Below are 26,305 nucleotides of genomic sequence, written 5' to 3'. Positions count from 1 at the left end.
AATGCACTTAACCATGGCAAAATACTTCTGATGAAGTTGGATCTTGTCCTCATTGAAACTGTTGAGAAATGATAGATTCCTGCATAAAAGTGTCAATGGTACTATCAGAAGTGATAGCCTTCTTCTGGAAATTCATTATCGAATGTTGTCTCGCACAACAAGAGGCACTCAACTTTTCATTTTTCAGAAGTCAAGAATATGCCTCATTCAGCATTCCCTGTTCGACAGACTGCCCAGCCAATATAATAACTTAACAAACCAAATAGACATTTTGAAAATCTGGCAAGTTTTAGAAGGCTGTTGAGTTAAAGTCATTTGATCACATGTAATTTTAGTTTATGTTTTTGTTTATTTTTGTTGTTAATACGCTCCAATGTAAAATGGCTACTGTTGTTTTTGGAATCTTCTGTTAAATAAATAGCTTAACAGTAAGTGTACATTTTGTAATGATAACTCTTCATGATGGGCCCATCAAACTCCACTGATTCTACATCAATTTTTAAATGTTTAGTCCTTGCTCCCTTCACTCCCATTCTGAACAATCTATGCCCATTTGTCAGGAGAAACTACTTATGTTAAGCCCTTATGTTAAAGTCGTAAAAAAACATTCTGAGAAATGGATGTTCATATATTAATGGATTCCGCATAGTGTATAATCAATTTTCTTCTTATTGGAAATATTACTTTCAATACTCAAAAATTGGTACACATGTGGAGCCATCTTTGGAAAGTGAATGGAATTACTTTTACACTTTTCCTATCCTTGAGTGGGAACTAGATAAATTTCTCAAGTGGTGAGAGTTATGTCTGCTATTGCACCTTGCTAAGCACGTAACTACAGAAATTCCCCGGATGTCAAAAACAGCATCTACCAGGAAGATACATTATCAACGTTAACACCTGGAAGCACAAAAGGAAGATTGCATTGACTTGGTGTTTTAAGTCCAATTTATGCACAGTAAGGCTAATTGGGACTGGACCTACAGTTTAAAGTGGGATCCGAACCACTATGTGCCTCTACTGGGTATCGAAACCGGGGGCCCCTTGCTACCACTGCACCATCGGGGAGACCTCAAAAATGGAAGAATTACTAACTACAAATGAATTGGGTGATGAATATTCTGATCCTGATAAATTATTTAGTTCTGACAGTGAAAATTCAGATGATGCTGATGTACAAATGTGGCCAGTTAGTCGACACCCCATAAAAGTATCGGTTTTAATTAATTTTGTAAGGGGAAGGATTGATTTCCAACACATCTGGACGTTGTTTGGTCTTCACACATGATCTAAGGTATAATATAGTAAACGCTATTAACAAATGCAATATCTCATGTAGTCCAATCATTAGTGCTCTCCCCTTTGGTGCGAGTGGCCCCAGGTTCAGGTTCAATTGCCGGGGGAACCTCTTCAAAATTTTGGTAACAGCACCATGAAGACAACTGAGAAGCTACTTGAAAAGAATTAGAAGGCTCCGGTCTCAAAAGACAGAAAAACAGCAACAGTGGGATTTGGTGCACTGACCACACGTCAACCACAGAAAACCCACTTGGCGGGACTCTCAAAGGGGTGATGCACCATGGATCTTATTTACTCTATCAATACAGTGGAACCTTGATAAATCGAACTTGAGGGGAAAAAGAAAAAAAATCGAAGTATCAAGGATTTCGACTTACAAAGGTTCGAGTTATTGAGGGCCAAAATCGCCGATTTCGAGTTATCCAGGTCTAACGATTGTTGATCACCTGACATTGTACGTACCAGAGGCATATATTCGGGGCTATATAGGCTATCGCGAAGCCCAGACTCGGTAAATAAAATACAGAAAAAAATATCTATCAGAAAAAGTGCATAAAATTTTTCATTTCAATAAGAAGATGAACCTGATTTCTTAGAAGTTGGAAACATTGCCTGCTTTCTTTGAATTTGCGAGGTGGCTGGCCCAGCGCCGGCAGGCAACTCCACAGGGTGGGACGGGCAAGCTTGACAGGGCTCCGATCAATGTTGCAAACCAATTTTTCCCAGCATGCAATTTCTCCAGGATCGGGCAATTTTGGAACCCAAACTGTTACAGGAGAGAGAACAGGGTTGCATATGGCAGGGGAAAAACCCTCTGAACTTCCTCAACACTCTGGTTCAATGTTGCAAACCAATTTTTCCCAGCATGTAATTTTCCCAGGAATAGGGAATTTTAAAGCCAAATTATCGCAGGCAAGGGGAAAGTTTGTCATGTGGCAGGGACAAGAACATCATTGAATGCTTGCAGAGGAGTTGAAAAAGAGGTCGTTTACCTTCAAACAACTAGAGATACAGCGGGGAGTAGAAAATTGTTGGCTGAGCGGGAATGGTTTATGAGTGCATCTAAAAATTACCGAAATGAAGGACCAGTTCTAGTCTAGATCGCGTCGAGTGGTCTTGGTGCGTGGGATTTATTTAGAGGCAGCGTGTGAATACAGTAGTGAGTGGATTGTATTTTTGTGAATGATATGTGCTGTGTTGTGTAGTGAACTGAAATGAGGGACATAATTAACAAGTTGTCTATTGAGCTTACGAATAACGATAAGCTCCAAATCGTTGTGGATTTTTCTTGTATGTCCACTTTATGAACAGATAAGCTAATGAGGTTCGGACCTACAGTTAAGGTGGTATCTAAACCCTCATGCATCAAACCCGGGAGCCCTTAGTTTCAAGGCAACGACTTTACCACTGCGCCAACAAGGAGTACCCAAACTTAAAATCGTGAAAATAGGTAGGTTGAAATTTTATTTTTATTCTCGTATATAGGCCTATATAATATTTCACAATATGGGCCTCTTATTTATGCAATTAAGAATGAAATTCTTGAAATCCTTTCCTTACTGACAGTGTACATTTCCATGTTTAATTTATGAGGTATATATTTTTAATCACAGAGTCACATCACTTCAACCCGCCACCTCAAATGAGTTAAAAAAACAAAAACACCCCCACCAGCAATTTTTTGTTCATTCGAACACTATGATATGGTGCGATAACCCAGGTTCTTAACCCAATATACACCACTGGTACGTACGCACCCTACACTTCAACTTATTGAGGTCCGTGCAACTAAAACTTCGAGTTATAGAAGTGATTAGAATTTAACTTCGACTCATAGAGGTTTTTTATACTCTACCTTCTAGTTACTGAGCTCGAATGGCATCTCATAAACTGTACAAAAATTCATCTTATCAAGGTTTTATTCGAGTTGTTGAGGTAAAATTAGTATTGAGTGTTATGGACAATTCAAGGGGATTACAAAAAATTCGACTTATGAAGGAATCCAAGATGCTGAGGTTTGAGTTATCAAGGTTCCGCTGTAACTGCAAACTTTAGTCAACACAGAACACACGACAGGGATATACCTTCAGCAGTAAAAGGGTTAAAATTCTAGATGAAAGAAACAGGGGCCCAATGGGCGCATTTGGTCTTTCACATTTGTGAAAATAAAATTAGGGGATTTTAAGACTTGATAATGATGTATGAAGTGGAAACCTAGACTAGAGAAGATGCTATTTTTCAAGTGGCTACCAACAGTCATCATGATAAATGGTCAACTCTGAAAATTCAGCTTCCCATGAAGAACCGAGCTCAGGAAGACTCATATTAAAGGTGAAGGCATTTACCTTCAGGCTATGCAGGAACTCTCAAGGTACGACCTAGCGTGAACCTTACTTACCGTCTTGAAATACCCTTTCAACATTTAATCCGTACGTGGCGCAAGTTTCATAGTAGGAACATCGTTTGAGGTCATTCGCTAATTTCCGTGCTCTAGCGTCATCAATTACACGAGGGTTGTTCTCACTGATGGCATCTGGAAAGGAAGAAATACCAAAACTTAGGAAATTATTCAAACAAAGGGGAAAATAATGTTTGTTCTCACTGAAAGAAAGAAGCCACTGTGCATCCATCGTTTAACTGTTACCTTAGCAACCAGGTGTTTTCTTCTTCCAATCTATTTATTAAGAAGCAAATATCATAGCAAGCTGTGCAAAGAATAATTAACAATTTATATGCCCCTCAAATAATATATGAACATAGTCAAAAGTAACAGGATAAATTGGAAACAGTGGATAAAGAACCATTGTTGTTTTTATATTTCTACATTTTCTTTGTGTTTTGTAGACGTACGGAAGTATCATAATTTAAAACCACCTAATCAATAACAAGCAGGCAGAACTACTTCTTCATTCATCAACGAAAATAATTGGTCAGAAATATCTACTTCAATCAGTTTTACTCATAATTACATCTTGCTAATCATTATGGACATATACGAGAGCTGGGGCATAAGTCACGGCAACTATATTTTTTCTTAAAGTTACACGGTGGTACCAGAATATGAATGGTTCTCAGTGGTAATTCATTGTTGAGCCAACCGCCATCGCACAGCGTGAACAACATTTGTGTAACAAAATAGCCTTATTTGGGGGAGAAATACCAGAGAATGACACAGGTTGTAGTATGCACCTCTTTTGTTCCTGTAAAGCTTGTATTATTTCGAACTTGAAAGCACATGCAGCACGATGCCATCTTTAAGGATGTTTTGCTCGCTTCCCTATCCTACTTCTGGCACACACGATCTGTATTGTTCAAACATTCCACAGTACCATACACTGCCCCCTCCACTTCTCGCAAAAAAAATAATAGTTTCCATGACTTATGCCACAACCCTTGTATATGGGGTCTCCCCCCCCCCCAATGGCATACTGTAAGGTCACCACCTTGATCAAGGGGTCCAGGGTTCAATAACTGGTGGAGTCACATAGCGATTTGGACACCACTTTAAACTGTAGGTCCAGTTCCAATTAGCCTTTCTGTGCAAGTGGACAACAAAACTCATTATTGATATAGAAAAGCAAGTGTTGAATCCACACACAGAGTAAATTTCTTTTGAAAATACACCATGCATAATATGGCAATGAAGTAATGTTTCAATGTTACATTCCATACATGTATGGAAGCATCTCCTTTTAAATTTCCTCACATAAGATTTTCTCAAGATTTACATATAACTTACCTTGTGTACCAACTAAAATAAGTGGGATTTCTGCTGAATTCCGATAATGCGACATCTTAGTGTAGTAGTTGTAAATAGCATTGAAACTGGCTTCGTTCTCCAAACTGAAGACAAATATGACAGCATCCACCCACGCTGTGAACTGCAAATGAGAAACCAAACATTTACAAAACTGGAAGTTTGGAAATATACAAATTAAAACTATACTTTTTCTTTGTAGTGACTAAAATTTTTATTATCAAATGTTTTGACACAATTTCACATGTATCTTTTTCACGACGTATAATTTTTATTATTTTTATGTTATTTATCATTACTTTTCTGCTCCTTTTGGCTAATTGCAATGATAAAGATGAGTGATGATATGATGAAATTGATGAATGGACACAAGAGAACCAGGCCTGGATTCAAACCTGGCATTTCTGCCATTGTAGAGCACTGTGCTAACCACTCCACTACAAAGGTCGGCTCAAGTCATATGAGGAACATTCAACTATAAATCTTGAAAAGACACGTGTGAAAGAATGTCAAAACTTTAAGTAATAAAAAACTTATTCATTACAAAGAAAATGGCTAATGCGAGTACACATACAATATGCAAAGTTTGGAAATAGGTTGAGAGGAGTTTTCATAATCTCTTGGAAGGGAAGCAAAGAAGTTTGTAATACCGCTCTGATTGGTTCCAAGTTGCAAATCCACATGTTTCAACAATTTTACCATAAGATCTGTGCACAATAAAAATTATATCATGACTAGCAGTTGGAAGTTTATGACCTAAAAATATCAAAAAATTACCTTAAATTATTTTCACTCTTATTTTCATCTACAGGCAATATCTGACACATGGCTTCATCTCCAAACACTAAGAGTGCCAGTCAGGGGTGCCAACTTGTAAAACACACCGGGTGGGCTCAAACACTTGTGTTGTAAGTTGACAAGAAATCCCACAAATCTTCTTTTCCACATATAATGATGTTATTGCTCATCCAAAAATGTATCCTTATTGTCTTAAAAAAAATATGCTATTTACTGATTTCAATAAGCACTCCACCATTAAACACATTAACAAATATAACAATACCGACACTTGTGATCCAGTCAATTTCAAATTCTTCATAAAATCTTCCATAATTTCAACAATGTTAAGAACATATTCCTCCTCAACATAACAATGATATCACATGCATATGAGCACAAGGCTATATTTGCATCACACAAATTCAGGAATGAAATTCAGTGCAGAAAATAGTGAGGTGCTAATAACAACAAGAAACGAAACAGAGTCAGAAATGAACCAAGAATATAGATGGACATGGAAGAGTTGAGGGTAGCGGAGAGCTTCAAATATCTAGGAAGCATAATTGAGAGAAGTGGAAGAATAGATGAGGAGGTAAACAGATGAGGACAAATGGGTGGTGGACTATATCAAAGCGTTCAAAGGTTAATATGGAACAGGGATGTACCTATGAAATGCATGAAGCTAACATATAACACATTCTATGTGCCAATAATTACGTACAGAGCGGAGACTTGGACAATGTCAGAGAGAGACAAAGATGCAGGCAGTGGAGATGAAATTTTTAAGGAGTATATTGGGGAAGACTAGAAGGGATAGAATAAGAAATGAGGAGATCCGACAGACAGTGGGTGTGGTGAAGCTTCAGGACAGGATAGATCAGGTACAGATGAGATAGTTTGGACACATGAAAAGCTTACTATGCACGAGGAGTGAGAGAAAGGCCAAGTTGAGTTGGTGTTTTAAGTCCACTTTATGCACAGTAAGGCTAATTGGGACTGGACCTACAGTTTAAAGTGGGATCTGAACCACTTGTGCCTCCACCGGGTATCAAACCCGGGACCACTTGATTACAAATCGGCGATGCTACCACTGCACCATTGGGGAGGCCCAAGAGAAAGGCCAAGAGGCCAAGGGGAAGATCATGATGTTGGTGGAAAGAGCAGATAGTGAAAAGTGTTAGGAGAAGAGGACAAGATTGGAACATCGTGGAAAGAGAGGAGTGGTGGAAGACCAGGAAAAACTTGAGAGGTTTGACTTCTATGCCTACGCAGACAGAGATGGGAAACGGCGAAGGATGATGATGATGTAGATGACAATATGGGGATAAACCCCTTAACTGAAGCAAAATTGAGGACAAGCCCCTAAGATGAAGAAAATAAATTATCTCTTGAAAACTTCCTGTCGTTTTTAAAACTAATTTATTCATTCATTACTTACAAAAACTGAAACTATATTCTTTCCAAGAATAAAATCTCTTTACCTATCATTGATCGAAATAAAAATTGTGGTTCCATCAGCACTTGGGCTATTTCCACCCATCACATTAAACGGGACCTAGTCCCTTAACATAATTAAAATCAAATACATGTCTCAGAGGACTACAATTAGGTTAAAATCCGAGGCTGTAACGAGGCAACCAGCACATCTAAGGACTACAGAGGATTATACTGGTTGTAGGTCCAGATGCCAGAGCCTTGTTGAACTGCAAGAAACAGTTACCGGAGTGTACTATGGGGAAGTGAGGTTGACTTTTGGGTGTCCTCTCATAACCTCACCCCTTGCACGCATGAAAATGTCTGTCTATGCGTTACTGCAAATAGAAACCATTACATACCTCACCAGTTTACTTCATTGTGATCCTATGAGTTAAGCGGACCTCAAGTGAACTAATTCAACAGAAATCTCCCAGCACTGAGGGAAGAGATTTATTACAGATGTTCCCATAATCAGTGTACTGCATTATTTTCTATCTATCTAATTTGGGATCAGTCAAGCAAATGCTGGTTGATAAGATAGTGAGTAGATGCATTACGCTTATCAAGTACACAGTACAGGCGAAACAATTACATGATGTTCATTCCGTACTATCTCAAGTGTTACTGGATTGAACACTAATACATACATGAGACGTCAATTTTTGCTGTAATACTCTTATCGTTATGACAAGGAATATTAATCGGTAAACTACGGTGGCGACAACTTATATGGGCCTGTGGGGCTTGAGCCCACCCAATAATTTGCCTCATATTATTATTATATTTTAGAAATATAAAACAAATGATTTCATAGCTTTACACTTGCATTCTCAAATTTACTGTTTATAATAATTTGTCAATCTCCAATTTGATACTTGTGATTGTTCTATATTATTTACACTGTCCCTGGTGGCATCGTTAGTGTGGAAGTAAGGGAGAACAAAATCTTATGACACATGTTATGTACTGTGAACATTTATACAACAAATCTCTTAGTCCAGTACATCAAGTATTTTTTTTTTAAAAAGTTGGCACAACTGGCCATCTGTCTAAGGCAGAGATCTCCAAACTCACCACGCCATTGAACTAATTCCCACATTTGAAAATATATGACGAGCTACCAAGCGTAGATTGATTTTTTTACGATCCTTTGTTGGTTCATAAACAACTTTAAGATACGTAATATTTTTTTACAGCACTAATACGAGAGGGGTCTCTGGTTCGAATCCTGGCACGAGCATGTGTTCTTTTGGAGTGTTCTTTCATCAATTTCATCATTCGTCATCCTCATTGTCCCTGTTAGCCAAAAGTGGCATAAAAGCGACGCTAAATAAGAAAAGTCCAATCAAACCAAATCACATGCAATTATTATTTTTAATTTCTATGCAACATACTGAAGCTGTCGTTTCATCAAGAGAGTTCAAAACATGAGAATACGTTTCTTACAAACACAATAAATTTCTAAACACTTGCTCCTCTAATCATTATCATCTTGCTTCTTACCATGTTAATAAGGATGACACTTGTTTTCATCCCCAAAATTTGTTACGTTGGATGAATAGATTGTGACAAATACTGAAACGAGTTGTCCAGATGTCACCGTCGGCAAAAGCAAAAGCATATCTTACTGCCGCTCAAATATTGACGCTCTTATCAACAGTCTATTCTAGCCACACCCCTAACGAGCTACTGGATATTAAGCCGCGAGCTACCGGTAGCTCGCAATCTACGGTTTGGCGATCCCTGGTCTAAGGCATAGTTTCTCAACCGAAAATGTATTTACTGTGTCTTAAAAAACCTATTAAATTTAAATTATTAAGATGTATTGTTTTAACAATTTTAATTTAAGCTGTGTTGTATCTAGTTTAAACTCTACATTTCTGTTATTCGAGCTCTACCATTGCATACCGGCATCTCTCTGATGTTTAACTCAAAGGAATCGAATATCTGTCATTTCGTTTTGGAATTCCAGAAAAAAAATCAGTTTGCAGTCAGATTATGTAAGAAATGGTAATTTTTCTGCCTTCCAGACCTTAGAATCTTTTGTAAATGTGAATGACCTTTCCTTATCTAGTGAGTTTTGCGATTCTGCATCATCTCATATCTCTGTTCTTGGTAACAAGATTAAACATTACTTTCCAGAAAGTACAGTGAATTTAAATTGGATTCGAGACCCATTCTCGTACTTTGAAAGTTCAAATATGTTGTCAGTAAAACTAAGAGAACAATTGTCTGATATCAGCTGTGATTCTGTTATTAAAACCAGGGTGCGAAATCCTGGGGAGGACAGGGGGTATTTCCACCCACCAACATCTTGGCTTGAAAAATCCCTCCCACCAAAAGTTTCTGGGGGGAGGGGGGAGTGTTTTTTTATAAAAGCAAAAGGCGACCAATTATTTTTTACTTCAAATATACTTTACTAAGGATAGTATCGAGAACACAAACAAAGTAATGCGTTTGTGAGTGCTGAATACTTTCTGTCTCTCTCATTCAAGAGACCATTTACAGATATTACACCAATGACAAATGTTATATTGATATAATATATTCATAATAAAGATAAAATATCAATGCAAGACAAAAATGACTATGAAATCTGATCGATTTATACTAATAGAAAGAAAAAAACTAAACAAAAATTAGAACATAATAAAAATATTTCAACTATTTTGTCATTTATTGACATCCTTAACCAGTCAGTAATGGAATTAGTTTGCTACTTTTTAAATATCTAATATATATAAAAATATATACTTAATAATAATAATAGTAAAAATAATTTATTTTAAGAGTCATTTACATTATACTACTAATAGGTTCCCAATTTGTATCTCGAAACAATTCATACATTCGGCGAATTTACTTGTATATTTATTATTATAAATATGTATTATATGTATAAGTGTATATATGTGTGTGTGTGTAGATTAAGACCTTCCTTCCCCCCCCACCAATCTTCAATGATTTCGCACCCTGATTGAAACTAAATGTTTGGATTCAGACTTAACAAAAGTTTTGGATATCTTTAATAGGTGAGTATTCTGAACTTTCAAATGAGGTACTAAAATTCTTCATGCCGTTCTTCACCTCATATTTGTGTGAAAAAGGATTTTCATCTCTGATTAAATTAAAAAGCAAGCACAGAAATAAACTTGTCGCACACTCAGATTTACGACTTAAATTAACCACCATTGAACCCAACATATACCCCAGCTTATGCGGAAAAGGCATCCCCAATGTCACATCAGTTCTGTGAGTAAAAAAAAAAGTTTTTCAATTTCAGCATACGTGTTTAGTTAGATGTTTGACTAGAGTAGAGATGATCGATCAGACAATTCGATTATTGATGGCAGGGAAAGAACTTCCGGTTTGGCAAATGTAAACAAGTGGAATACAGATAGTCACCGAGCTTATTTTCTTATAAAAGATCGGAAACAAAATGGACCACTTGAAATTTTTGAGTGATGTAGAGAAACAAAGGTCCCTAGAAAATATTGTCAATTTCCCGGATCCTTTGGATGCAGATACAAGGGACAATACTAATATTTTCCAAGGCAATGTTGATCTTCTACCATCAGTTTCGTTTTAGAAAAGACTTCTCCAGGTTGAAATGAAGCTTGCATTAATTATAAACATTGAAATACTTCGATCACAACAGTAAAAGAAATAATGATAATTACTATGGTTAAAATTATAGTTATACACTTAATTAAATAAATTTTATTCGAATTTCATTATTATTATTGTTTATTATTATCATGCTATTCGATCCACAAGCCGAGTGAATATCCAACACAATTATTTTCCATTAATACTTTTACATTTCATAGTTACTGTACTGAAATGCACAGTTATTGTATTTTGTTATTAACTTTTGCAAGTGTCGTTCAAGAAAGGACTTTAGCAGTTAGAAAAAAAATATTCACAAAGCTTATATTGTGTGACTTCATCTAAAATTATAATTTTTTGAATTCTGAAAACTGTGGAACCATTTTTCTTTGAATTAAATGGTAGAATTTGAAAAAAATCCTGGTTCCTCTATTTTCTCATTTCTTCGATTTAATGAATATTTTAGATTGATCACTCTGTTCGAATTTAACCCAGTGGGCTTTATTTCTGTTAAAAATTATAATAATAATAAGAAAATAAACTTCCTGCTTTCTTGCAACTTGAAATAAAGGATGCCAATTTCCAGGGGGGGAGGGGTCGACTGACCTACTGACGCTCATGGAGAGAGCGCTTATCAACAACCAAAAGGCAAATGCGTTATAATATGATTATAAATAGTTCCAACTTTTAAATTTAATCAACACATGTGCGTTAGACAGTTATAATTTTCGAATCGCCTAAAATATTTTCATTTGATTTGATAAAAGTGCCGACTGCAGAGCCTACTCCCTCATGTTTGTGTCCAATCTTTTCGCTTTACTGCCTAAATCCACGGATCTTTCCGTATCGGGTCTGTCTGAAAACGATGCATAGATACCCGAGAACAATTGTTCGCTCCCTATCTCATGTTGAAGCCAAACAAATATTGTCGCCTTTTCCGAAGACACTGCCTTTACACCTTTCAATTCAATGTTATTATTTTCAAAACCGGAAGTGCAGTCCCCCCCCCCAGCGCCAAGGAAGCACAGAAATGTAAACATCCGGTGAATAGCGCCCATATCGACAAAATCGATATTTTAAACACATTAAAACGATATAGGAATTCTGCCCTGCCCTAGAGTGTCATTGTTAAATGACTTTGTAATTTAGCAGAGAAAATTGGTAATAATGACCCTATCAACGGGAAAAAAATACTTCCTCACAAGATTTGATTGATTGGTTTTCTTTATTTTACTTCGCCTTTGTGCCACTTTTGGCTAATTTGCGACGATGGGAATGAGTGACGATATGATGAAATTGATGAATGGACACTCACAAACATCCATGTCCAGGCCAGGATTCGAACCCGGGACTTATTCACAAGAATATTACTCTCTCCCTTCCACCCCTCTCTTCCTCTGTCGGACACACACAGACACACGCACGAGGGGGGGGGGGTTCATCAACAATCTTCGTTTTAACCTTTAAACAGCCGAGCCGGTTTTCGAAGGTAACCCCTCCCTCGCTGCGGCCCTTGCGCGCGATTTTTAAATTTTTACACTTATTTCAGAAAAACGTTCTACCTCTGAGACTATTTGAGCAATCTACTTCGGATAACTTTTGTTTGAAAGCAAAAACATCGGAGCTCGCGGCCGTGTACAATTCAGAAAGCCCAAGTGAGAAAAACGGGGTTGGGAGGGGCCAAGTCCCCAAATTTCAATGGAAAAAATCTGGCGTTCGCCCCCTCTTCTCCCGTTATTTTAGAAAAAGGGCGCAAACTTTTGCATTGTTTTCAAAGAGTAGACCTTTTGCAACAAAGTGAAACTTGTTTCAAGTCCCTAGTTCTCATACAGGCTGAAATATGACGCAATATGTACAATCCTGCATTTTGGCTAAAATAGCTAATTTGCATATTAGAGAAAGGGAGAGGGGGAGGGGGGTTTCTTCCACATGACATTTCAAAGTCTTATCTCAACATCTGTCAGCATTTGCAACCTCACATACAAGTATGAAGGTCCTAAAAGCATGTGAATGTTGTAATCGGCACCATGGGTCATATATGACCCATTGGCTGTTTAAAGGTTAAAATAGCTCATGAAAATTATTACGATTTTCAAAGGATTTTTCAGTGCAATTTCGTGATTTTTCGATTGCTCCGCGCCATGCATTGGCAACACTGACGTCAATCCTTTTCGGGCTCAGCTGATAAGCATGACGCTATTAGACGCCGAAGATTCTTGTGACGTGGCGCTGCTTTGCCAATCAATACAGCCGCGTGAATAACGTAGCTCGACCACGAAACAGCAAAAGAGGCAATGTGCGCACTGCACGCTCCGTAGTGACGTCACACATCGCAACTGGAAAAATTAAAAGGCCGTAAGAATACTTTAAATACGAGAACACGGTTACGTAAAAGACGAATACACAGTGGCGAAGCGTGATATCACTGCAAGGTTAGGTACAGGTGTCAATGGGGAGAGGGGGGCGTATATCCTATTGTTACTGCGGTGGGGAATAACTCGCGAGATAGAGAAAGCTTTAAAATATCAGTCATACTAAAGTAACACCAGTGACCAGAACGCTACATTTTAAAAGTAGTTTCGCTACAACTACAGCTACTCTTCCAAAATGTAGCTTCGCTACAGCTACAGCTACATTTTCCAAGAAGTAGCTCGCTACGCTACTCCAAAGAAGACCCTAGTATGATGGTTGTAATTACTGGAAAATAGATTCTGTTATTTATTATCACGATTCCCGTAATTTTGATACCAGTGTTACTTCAGTTGCTTATTTTCAATATAGTGTTTCAAAATAACGTACCTATGTAAGCGGCAGATCAATTCAAATTTGATATATGAGTATTGCAATTAGGATGACACAAAATTAATGATTACAACTATACACAAAAAAAATGGTAGAATTATTTACATTTATATATCAACATATTTTCCTTGAGAATAAATATTGAGTTAAGTCACAGTGGTTCGAAACCAGTCTCGATTTGCTTATCTTTGCATAAAGTGGACTCCAAATGAAAACTAGGAAAGACGCCTGGAGGATTCCCCACACTGCTCTTTCACCATTCTTCCTCATTCTCGCATTAGCCAAAAGTGGCAGAAAGCGGCTCTAGATAAGATTGACTGACTTTTTGTTTTAAGTCAACTTTATGCACAGTAAGGCTAATCGGGACTGGACCTACAGTTTAAAGTGGGTATCCACCGGGTATCGAACACGAGACCCATTGACTGTAGATAAGATAATTACTAAATAAAACATTGATCTTCATTGTCATGATTAGCAAAACTAACAGAAAATCTAAAGGGAAATATATTGAGAAAACTGATGTGTAAATCCGAGAGTTCTGTTAACATACTGAGCCATTGATTGCTGGCACTATTATTGTCATTCTAGTGGAAAATGGATCGCTCCTTTTTGCACTGCAAGTTGTGTTTTACACAGTCATTAATGACATTTTGCTGCCTCTTATACTAGGGATATCCACACTATATGTTCCCGGGTGGCGCAAACGAGGTATTTTTTTTTCAGGGGTGCCACAAATGAGGCATTTCCCCAAAATCTAAAAAAAAGTAGCTGTTAGCGGGAATATATTCATATATGTCAGTTAGTTATCTGGATATTAGAATTATTAAGATACCAATGATATAAATTACGCGGATACCTATACTGCGATATAAAGATATTTATAATCTACATTATTCGTATTTCCATGTAATAGACTTTGTCTTTCTGAACCTCCTGCAAAAGTAAGCGTTATTGTCGATTTTTTAAATGCTGTTGCCACATTCAAAATTTACCTCAAAATGCTGAGAGGAAATGTATCTGTAGCGAATTTCGCTACAACTACAGGAATTTTGTAGCTTCGCTACCGCTACAACTACAATTTTCAAAATGTAGCGCCGCTACAACTACAGCTATAAATTTTGTAGCTAGCTACAGTAGCGCGCTACTTTCGACCACTGAGTAACACTAACATGAAATAACGCCGTAATGTATCTTGAGCAATATAAAGTAAAATCTACGGTTAACATCATCTTAACATTGTATTGATACGTTGCCATCCCTGTTTGGAAATGAAAGTCCTAATAGGAAGCACCGTGAGACCGGCCTAATCTTGTATATTGCAGGCATGCCGGCCCCTGATATTAGTTTTATTACTCATTTGCTTTATTTTACTTCGCTTTTTGTGCCACTTTTTCCTAATTTCCGAAGATGGGGATGAGTTATGATGAAATTGATGAATGGACACACACAAACATCCATGCCCAGGCCGGGATTCGACGCCGAGGCCCCTGAAATTAGACTTTGCAGCATGAACGATGTTATGGGAGCAGATGAGGCAGTCGCAAAAGTGCCTCATTGCATGCCAAGATCGAATATCGGGCAGGAATAGAAATTTTGAGTGATTATCGTAAAATCTAGAATACCCGTAATTAGTCAAATATAGATTAGGGTAGGCCCGACCTCATAGGTCGCAACGTCACTGGGAATATACACATTTTTTTCATTTTTCATCTTATTTTACGTTGTGCATGAGTGGGCTTAAAAAACAAAACACATCACAACTTCGTTTGACAGGCCTCCATGCGTTAAAATGTCACGTTGAAAGCATATTACACCCACAAACATATACACGATGTCTGCCTCAAAACATTACAACATAGTGGTTGGGTTCCCATTTTAAACTGTAGGTCCAATCGGTGGTTAGTGGTCTCAACACAAAACAACTACAATCAAAATATTGCGGAGAAAAGACTGTTAATGCTCCAAGTTCATCAGTTTTATTGTGAAAAAGTTATGAAAATGATCCAATACGTGCAAGATTTTAAAAATTCAACATGGTGAAAAAATCTAACATTTAATAAGAAAGCATTGCATATGTATTTTTAAAAAGATAACAAAAGTTTTTATCTCGTAGTTGCGTGTAAGCTTCGCTTATTTTTTTCCACGTTCACAAATGCAGACACAAAACGATTCTTCAAATTGTAGCGAGCGAGCATTGCCCGAAATTCAGCTGCACAGAGACAGATGCACAGCACATCCGAGCATATCTTCGCAGCGCGCATGCGCCGACACCCAGATATGCAGTGTGGAGAGGGGAGGTTGGATTTCAAGGTCTTCTGCGCTGAAGGTGGGTTCCGCTACAACCGGGACGGGAAAACAATACGTCACCACCACCTGTCCGAATTCTCGAGCATTTCCCAGAACATATGCGCATCTGCCAATTATCTTGACCAAAGCACAGATTTCTAAGCAGAACTAACTTACTGAATACGCGTAATAAATATGCAGCAAAGTAAATGGGAAATATGTAGTTAAATCAGCAAAATGGCGCAAAAATGTAGCTTCGATGAAGTCTTTTCGCACACGTATTCTAAATATTTGATAAAACTAGTGCATGTGACATACGCAATTGATCAATATTGATACAAATGTGCACGTTTTACAAATACGTACATTAAAAAAAAGGACATTGATTGCTTATTGCTATATAACAAATGTCCTGTCGCATCCCCGATAAATTTAAAGCATGAATTTTTCTTTCTTTTCTTTTTTAAAAACAACGCCTCTTTAAATAAACGTTATATTTTTTTCATAAACTTGTACACATTTTGCTAGTGAACATTCTTATAAACTTCGCCTTACTCCTTAAATTGATTCTTGAATTTGAGTTCTTGAGTCCAGTTTATGCACATAGGCTAATCGGGACTGGGCCTTCAGTTTAAAGTGGGATTACAACCAGGGTATGACTCCACCGGGTATCGAACCCGGGACTCCTTGATTACAAGGCAAGGAGGTTATGTATAATTTGTCATCGAAAGGTCCCTAAATACATACTTTACGTCAAATCAGCACAAACACGTGCAATTGACTGATATAAAATTAAAAAGTATAATTCGTTGGTATTTCATACTTACATGTCACAACATACACCTGAATAAAACATTGGTGAACATTTTTAGATTTCTGGTGAAACCTATCTTTAACGTGGAATAACAACACGACAATATTTATCCTTATACAATTACACGTTAGTGTATTACTTGAAAGGTGATTTAAAAAATTCAGTTTCAACTTAAGAATATATCTTGGGAGTTTTACATAACCCTTACCCTTTGCTGCCGTTCCAGGGATTGCTCGGTTTGTTCAAGATGCTACTGAAGGTTCCAGGTTCGAGTCCTGCAGTGGACATTGGTGTATAATTTTATGTAATCACCATATCATCATTGTTGTCGTCGCCACTTGACAAAAGTGGCAGAATAGGGATGAAAAAAAAGATACAGGACAGAGTCCTTTGGCACTATACTTAATTATCTCAAAGGATATCATTGAGCGGTATGCAATGTGCCAATCTCTTGGTTAATTTGGGTTGCATAACTGCAAGGGGTTGGTGGTCCATAACAAGTTCACCTTTCCTCATCGGGCACGTTTACATGGCCGCTTTATTTGAAACCTGTTTAAAATATCCTGCCGAGTAAAAGAAGGGAGGGGATACAAAGATCGGTGGCGAATTAACGACCTTCCTACGCAGGGGTTGGATGGCCTTTTTAAAACTGCTACCTCCGAAGTCTATTAGTGGTTTTAGAAGTATGTTCTAAATGTGATCGCTTAATTTTTAGATGCGTCTGCGGCGATCACTCAATTTTAGACTTCCATGGGGATGATTGCTATTTACTCTGGCCTACGTCAATGTAATGTTACTTTTGGAAGTCTGGGGGAAGCTACGCCCCCTCCGCCCCAGTCAATCCGCTCATGGTACAGATATAGGAAGTTCGAATGTACTACGTCCTTTGGTCCCAATAGTCGAAGCTTACTTGAACACAAGCGCATAGCAGTTGCCATAAAACCTGACACCTTGCGAAGTTCTTACAGAAATAGCAGTGGCCTTCGCAGTTGCCAGACCTCAATCTCACAGAGTCCAATATATATAACCCAACAGTAAGTAATCTGTGAGAACTGTGCGATTCCCTGAGAACAGTTTCTGAAATATCGTCGTGGACGTTCCTGAAACAATTACGGCCTTTCTGGGGGGCTATGGGAGTGTGAGAGGGAGAGTGGATGTGTGCGCGTATGTGATCCACGGGTTCAAAGATACAATTCGGTAAACCCGAAAACCCACCATATGCTGAGGAGACCTCTTCCGAAGACACCCAAGTCTCAATCTCCTTCCCATGTTTTACACCTGCATCTTGCAGGCTACTGAGGCTCTGGCGTCTGAAATCACAGCCCTATGGGGCCTCTCCGATGGCACAGTGGTAACGTCATCGTTTCGTAATCAAGAGGTCCCTGATTCGATACCCGTAGGAGGCACATAGTGGTTCGGATTCCACTTTAAACTTTAGGTCCAGTCCCGATTAGCCTTTCTATGCATAAAGTGGATATAAAACAAAAACAAAAAAAAACTTAAAAAACTCCTCTGTGGGCTCGTGTTGTCAATATATGTTTGTGATCGTCCCTTCATTTCATCTTATACCATTCATCCTCATCTTCGCGATTACCCAAAAGTGGCAGAAAAGCGAAGTAAAATAAACAATCAATAAATCAAAAACCATCAAAAGGCACCCACAATTTTAATTCCAATGAAAAAATCACCAAAAACCAAGATGGAATTTGAACAGCAACACAGAATCATTCGTCCCAGAGTCGGGATTCGATCGCAAGGAATCTGGCTTATCAACGCATTACTTTCACCTAATGACAGCGGAGATCTGTCTGGGTTGAGCAACAACTCTTGCAAAAAACAATGTACCAACGTAATAATAATGAATTTTAAAAATATTTTTGCCGGATCTACACACATTAAAAATGTATGAAAAGAACAATGTCAACAATAACAAAAAAATTTAGAAAATACGATTTCGGCGAAACTGTACTGGAATGCAGAAACTCACAGTTCGGCTCTTCATCCACCACCTACGTCATGAGAAAATCGAGGCAAAACAACCGAAGTAAAAAGCGATACATACCCAGCGGCAGAAGAACAACCCCTACTGCGTTCGCTCGGGGGGTGACTCGAAAAGCATCTCAGCGTAGACACCAGCAAATGCCCTTGCTCGCTGAACGACCAACGGTGTCCAGTTGGAAAACAATGTAGATGTTCTTGCAGGAACTGTCCGAGGTGCGCGTCAAGGTAACAACACTCGCCACTCGACAGCTACGGTCTCTCTCTCCCCTTCTGCTTTGCCCGCGAATCAAGCGGTTCAGGGTTGCCACCCTCTGGTGAGAAATTCCCTCTTTTTATCTACAATTTTCCCTCGGGCTTCTACATTTGTTGTTCACTTTCGAGGAAGTGAAAACATGTTTTGGACGGATTGTGGCCCACTGTTAGCAAACATTAGGACCTACGTCATGAGGATGTCAAACATGAAAAAGAGGTGAACGCTCGTCTTCCTGCACACAAGGAAATCGACTAAATGTACACTTTAATACATGCGATACATTAACTGATTGATTGATTTTACTTCGCTTTTCTGCCACCTTTAGATAATCGCGGCGATGAGTATGACTGATGTTAAGAAATTTATGAAGGACGCTCGTGCATGCCTAAGCCAGGATTCGAACCCGAGACCCCTGGCGTGTAATAAATGTGTGCGTTTCTCACAAAATATTTCTCACTTCACCAACTCTCCTTTGTTGACGACGTCATGTGCCTCAGATTCAGTGGAGCAGCGGTTTGCTCAAAGCAAGTCGTGGTTTCGAATCCCAGCGTCGGCAGAGGTCTTACTGGGTGGGATATTCCAGTAACTACTCTACAAGCATCAGGACATTATAAATTTCCCCCTCAAAAGCCAAAATTTAGCAACCGGGGGGCTAGATAAAGGAATGCCACCCTGACCATTTCATCAATTTGGCCTTCCCCATGGCGCACTGGTAGCGTCGTCGCCTTGTAATCGGTGGAGGCACATAGTGGATGGGATCCCACTTTAAACTGTAGGTCCAGTCCCGATTAGCCTTACTGTGCATAAAGTGGCCTTAAAACAACAAATCATTTCATCAATTTATCATATCCTTGTGGAAGTCGAACAATTAAAGTGTATATGAAAGAAGGCACGATGATACTGAATAATGACATACTTTAAGAATATACACATTGCCACGGGGGCCCCGGGTTCGGTTCCAGGGGTGTGACCTAAGGTCTGAATTCTTACGGCCTTGTCCCAGCATGAAGCGGGTCTAGGGCTCACTCAGCCTCAAATCAATGGGCACCTGGAGGCAACCCTGGGGAGTAAATCCGACCGGAGGGTGTTACTGATCACATCTCCTCCAAAATGGCAGAGATCGAGAACGTGTGAGGTCCTACCGCCGTATGCCCTAAAGGCAGTTCTTAGGTCCATTCGTACGACACCCACATATGGATAGTTATTTTAAGTAAATTAACTGCAATATAATCAATAGTTGCTACTATCACTCGTCTTGTGCACATTTTATCGTCCTTTTCGCACCACACATGTTCACGAAAATACTCAACATCGACTGACCACCCACCCTCTAGGCAGGGGTAGCGCGCTCTACCCCTAGGTATATGACTGTACGTCACTGTTTAGGGGTGTCTTGTCCTTATGACATAAACACCCACTTAGAATGGATTTTCATAAATTCAACTTCTAAATGTGTGTGCATTATCCATTTCGTAATGGTTGTGCTTTGAGAAATCTATAAATGGAAAAATGAACACGCGTTTAACACAAAAATATTACAACGTATTATATTAAGGTGTGAAATATAAATATATTACAAACTGAAGAGAAATTCCTGGAATTTCTCTTCTACTGGAAATTTTCAAATAACGCCCTGACCGAAACAGAAGCAACAGCGGGGAATACCAAAATAAGAAAAAGGAGTTTTAAAATGTCCCTGTTCCTTGTGCGTCACGGGGAATATCCCTCTACGTGCAACACTGAGGCATCGTCTACACCGAGCCAAACACAGAGCATTCTGGGAAATCGATATTCAACCCTCTCTCACTCCCCTGGCCTTCACCTCCAGCCGGCCTTATCGCTTTCGTCAACACTTCTCGCGTTGGGGCGGCCAAGGAATCCTACGTGTACACATTCGCTGCTACGTTTGATATCGGTGCGCTTGGTGGGGGGTTCAATCCCAGCGAAATGTAGCAATGTCCCGATTTAATGAACCAAGGTGGAATACAGAGGGGGAGAGAGAGGGAGGGGGAGAGAGAGAGAGAGAGAGAGAGAGAGAGAGAAAGATAGAGAGAGAGAAAAAGAGAGAGAGAGAGAAAGAGATAGAGAGAAAAAGAGGGAGGGAGAGAGAGAGATAGAGAGAGAGAGAAAAAGAGGGAGGGAGAGAGAGAGATAGAGAGAGAGAGAGAAAGAGAGAGATAGAGAGAGAGAGAAAGAGGGAGAAAAAGAGAGAGATAAAAAGAGGGAGAGAAAAAAAGAGAGAGAGAAAAAGAGGGAGAGAGAAAGAGAGAGATAAAAAGAGGGAGAAAGAGAGATAGATATAGAGAGAGAAAGAGGGGGAGAGAGAGAGAAAGAGATAGAGAGAAAAAGAGGGAGGGAGAGAGAGAAAGAGAGAGAAAAAGAGAGAAATAGAGAGAGAGAGAAAGAGAGAGAGTTCTCTGTTCTCCTCCTCTCTATTCCTATATATCTTTCCTTACTTTCTCAGAAAGAGAGAGAGGGGGAAGAGATGCTGTTTATCTCTTCTTCACTTTCTCATACAGAGAAAAAAATAATAAGCAGGAAAGAGAAAGTGAGACAAGCAAAAATACAGAGAAAAAGGAGAAAGCAAAAGAAACTGAAAATGAAAGAAAAAAGAAAGGATTTGATTTCATTTGCTATATTTTACTTAGCTTTCTGTGCCACTGTTGGCTAATTTGCGAAGATGGGGATGAGTGTTGATATGATGGAATTGATGAATGGACACTGGCAAACATCCATGCCCATGCCAGGATTCGAACCCGGGACCCATGGCGTCGTAGCGCAGTTTGCTAACCACTCCGCCATGAGCGAGAGCGACTGCAAAACTGAGATAGAGAAAAAGAGAATTTTCTTCTCACTTCATCTTTCACAGGTCCTACCAAGGACATGTGAAAAGCAATACGCATTATATTTGCAAAGAGGTTACACAGGGTGACAACTCTACAACCATGATAAGATTCAAATATAATTTCCGGTTTTGAAGGCGAACTTTCTACAACTTCAAGTGTACAAGCAGATGCTTTCTCTATTCAACCTTACGTACTGCCTCTCCCCTAGGCGCGCACCTATAGTATTAACAATATAAAAGATCTGTGCGACTTCAATGTATCCAAAAATTCTAATTCCAGTTCAATTAAAAGGTATAGCCCTATTATTTAAAACATTTAAGGTGCAGAGTATACATTTGCCATTTCAAATACTCAGACTCGAAATACATCTACAAACACAAGTCGCAAATGTTACGCACGGAGTATACTAATCTAAGAAAAATTGTTAATTGAATAATTTCAAACTCAAATTTAACCGATCAACTTCAAGACACATTATCTTGTTATAATATTCGTCTGTCAGAGAGATCGATCTGCAAGGGACATTACGGTGCTGATGAGCCTCCATGAGCGAGTAAGACGACGACGACCTGATTTCTGGAAAAGCAAGTCATGGATTCTTCATCAGGACAATGCTCCTGTCCACACGGCATTGTCAGTCAAGACTTTTTTTTGGCCAATCCTGGAATCCCAATATTAGAACATCCATCCTATTGGCCGGAACTTGCTCCGTGCGACTTTTCTTATTCCCAAAGGTTAAATCAGCACTGAATGTAACCAGATTTACGACCGTAGAATATGTGAAAACAAAAGCGAAGGCGGTCATTAACATGGTTTCAGAAAATGATTTCCAGTACTGCTTCCAGCAATGGAAGATTCGTATGGAGCGGTGTATCGATAGTTCAGGGGAGTACTTTGAAGGGGGTAATGTTCGTATTGTACAAAATAACCAATAAAATATTTTGTAGCAACACCTCGTACAAGACCATTTCTAAGATGGCTGAACTCACCATCTCGTACTATACAACTTTAGAAACAATTGAATGTAGATTCAAATATTATTTACACTTAACACTCGCAGGTCCCTTTACAACTTACACTATTAACCTTTCTCAAAGGACTCTTTATACCCCATTTATTAAAATTTAAGGTATACTTAGAAGGGTGCTAAATGTCCACACATGCGAAGCACCGAAAAGGTTTGAATCAATTAGTCCACGCACATCCTCGATATGTGGACGCCATGTGATAAGAGGCTGGGCAAGACCCAGAGCTGCTAAAAGAGCAACGATCGAAAAAAAACCATGCCGGAGATAATTCTACAGAACTCGGCTTACAAAATAAAAGTATGTGCCCAGCGTTACGTGTGTGACATTTTACTCACAAAATTTAAGGTTATGGACAAGAGATTGGATTCAAATATTCATAATGAACTGATCTCATAGAATTATAAAGTACTTTGTAGTGTCTACTAATAGATGAAAAAAAACCTCGAGTATGATGTCATAGGCTGAATGTATACAAAGCATCAACAAAAGTGCGTTACGTGTGCGACGCTTTAAAAATGTAGCAAATTTTGACTTCATTTGCCTGTGAAGCATATAGGCTGCAGATGCCAGTAATTTTTATTGGTGAAATGTGTAAATAATATGCGCTCACAAACATCTAAACCATAATGAAATTAAAAACAACAATAACTTCCATATTAATTAATTTTGTTATTTACATGGAATGTACAGTCACGTACACTACGCCACTGATGTCCAATGGTTTCGTTACAATCCAGAAGTGTCCGTGACTGTACATCGACGAGTGGTGCAAGATGGAACGTAATGTACCGACAGATCATAAAAATAAAACGGATGCAAGAGCATGTTCAAATCGCACTCCTGAAATTCAACATCACGCACTCGCTTGTGGCACGACGAAGGTTCTTGTTGTTTTGATGAAAGGACCGCGAAGTCATGTGTAAACATGGACGTGTATATATACGCATAGAAGTAGGCGTGGGGTTCAATTTAGAGCAGTCTAAATATAGTATAGGGTCATTCAATGCCAAAGTGCTCGTGAATCCCTATTTTTAAAATTAAACGCAATGCTGAAATTGATTGCAATTTTATTCCTGCGATTCAAAAATCTAAAATTGTCATTTGGATACAAATTCAAGTAATATATTTAATTTAGTTAATACTAGAAGGTATTTTCCATTTTTTGTTTATTTTAACTTTTTGATTTACTTCTTTGTATTGTGTCCCTCTCGTTAAACACAAAAAATAATTTCTCCTTTAACTGTTCCATTTTCCCCTAAAACTCCACTAGAATATTCAAAGGTCAATTACATTCTCTCTTTGTGTTAAATAATTTATTTTACATTATTTGAAAAAATAGGAATTGTTTTATCTGTTCCACCCGTGACAAAAAAATGTTCACCTGTAGCTTAAAATCTGGGAAAGTATATTCTACGGGTAGTTGCGTTAAATCAACAGAGATTAGTTTCATGTTTCATTGCACAGAAACTGGAAGAAAAATGTTGCTTAACTATCAGTAGAATAGTTCCTTTAATATGAAAAATGTAGCATGTGACAATGCAATGGCCCTATATTAGTTATAATTTAATTTTCATTACATACTAGCTGATTGCCCGGCGTTGCCCGGGTAATTATTTATCCCAATCTTGTATTAGAAATAATGAATTCTAACTATAGTGTAAAATGAAACTATTTTTAAATGTGATCGTGAATGTCACGAATTAGCTTAGCAACTCCGAAAACTATGAATTCGACGCTAATATAGGTCGTTTTCGCAACACAGCCTGAATGTTAGACAACCCGAGAAAAACTATCGTTGTGCGGGATTACATAGAGTAACGGATATCTGTCTGTGCGGAATTTAATATCGGTTTGGTTTATTTTTACATGTCACCCCTTCCCACCCGGCCCCTAGGGATGCCAGGGGTTTCTTACCCCAAATGTATTCTTTCCAGATTGCAAGTGATACGTGTACCAAGTTCAGTTGAAATTGCTCCAGGGGTTCGAGAGTTATGCCGGAACAAACATACACACATACATCCATTTTTATATGTATAGATAGATATATCGTTATTAATAAACAGTTTTAATAATACACAGCAACACTTCCTCTAAACAATTTGGTTAAGTTGTTGTAAATATTGCCTCCATGTACGAGTACATTAATTGCATTAACCGTAAAAATATCTTTTTAGTGCATTTTGTTACAGGGTCCCGGGTTCGATACCCGGTGGAAGCTCATAGTGTTTCGGATCCCACTGTAAACTGCAGGCCCGGTACCAATTAGTTTGTTTGAGTTGGCTAATTGGGACAGTACCTACAGTTTAAAGTGGGATCCGACCCACTACGTGCCTCCACCGGGTATCGAACCCGGGACCCCTTGATTACAAGGCGACGACGCTACCATCGCGCCATCGGGGAGGCACCATGTCCCAATTCGTGAAAGCGATGTTGGCTTTTGGGAACCCCTTGGAAATGTCATACGCAGGGACGCTCTAAGGAATAATAAATACACAGCCAATCGTCTCTTCTTGCTCGCACTTCATATTTCTTGGCAACAGCCGCCTCAAGTTAAGTGCGACATGTTCCCCCTCTTTTCTCAGGGATCACAACACTGCTATTGTTTGAAAGTCGCTTAAAACAACAAGTCTCCCCTCCCAGTCCTCAGTGTGTTCTGTCTCTGCTCTGAAGATTCTCGCCTTTTACCAGAGGTAGGCCGATCCAATCATGATTTCTACAGGGTGATTCCTAAATTCCCTCCGGAGTTTGGAACGTTTATAGTACAAGAACATGCAGTAAAAAGGTGCATATCAGTACGTAAAGAATCTCTCCAAGTATCATACAGACGATCAATATGTGCACACCTAGTGGCGAGGCAGACATCACTCCTGAAATCAAGTTCATGTCACACACGTCCCAAAATATGATCAATACCAACGACTGCATGTGTGATAAATCACGTGGTAAAGGGGGCTCCATGATGTAACCTCGAAAGAAAAATCGCACGGGGTTATGTCAGGTGAGCGTGGGGGCCACGGAAGAAAAGGAGAGTCATCTCGAGAAGCACGTCCAATCGAACGACACGACTTCTTTTTGTTGCATTTCAGTCATTATACTACAATTACGTGACGAAGCCTATTAACGAGTGCAAGCTTGGTGAGATCCTTTATGTACTGATATGCACACATTTGCTGTATGTTTTATAGTTCCTGTACTACAAACGTTCGAAACGCCGGAGGGAATTATGAATCACGTCACTGTATATGTACCAGCGGCTCTAGGGGAGATTTCAGACCAAAGCGACAGCGGGAGTTCACACCGAAGCAATAAGCGTCACGGCCCTTTGGCCTACAAGCAACCGTTTACCGCGCGACA

General features: G+C 38.9%; 1 protein-coding gene across 2 annotated transcripts in view; it reads right to left on the bottom strand.

Moving 5' to 3' along the window:
• CenG1A (Centaurin gamma 1A) overlaps positions 1-26,305 on the bottom strand; it is a 151,665-nt gene that overhangs the window by 39,175 nt on the left and 86,185 nt on the right. Inside the window, exons 1-3 of one of the 2 annotated variants that reach the window (XM_083115817.1) lie at positions 18,886-19,078; positions 5,039-5,180; positions 3,698-3,832 (exon numbers count right to left, since the gene is read on the bottom strand). In XM_083115817.1, the coding sequence (XP_082971943.1) occupies positions 3,698-3,832; positions 5,039-5,093 (190 nt within the window). In that variant the 5' untranslated portion in view covers positions 5,094-5,180; positions 18,886-19,078. Of the gene's footprint in view, positions 1-3,697; positions 3,833-5,038; positions 5,181-18,885; positions 19,079-26,305 lie in introns of those variants that run through there. The other variant, XM_083115816.1, reaches the window with a different exon arrangement.

This window comes from Lepisma saccharinum (genome assembly GCF_977018435.1).
Source record: "Lepisma saccharinum chromosome 15 unlocalized genomic scaffold, izLepSacc3.1 SUPER_15_unloc_1, whole genome shotgun sequence".
Lineage (NCBI taxonomy): Eukaryota > Metazoa > Arthropoda > Insecta > Zygentoma > Lepismatidae > Lepisma > Lepisma saccharinum.
The sequence above is the reverse complement of the archived record's forward strand: the minus strand, read 5'-3'. Positions and strand labels throughout refer to the sequence as shown.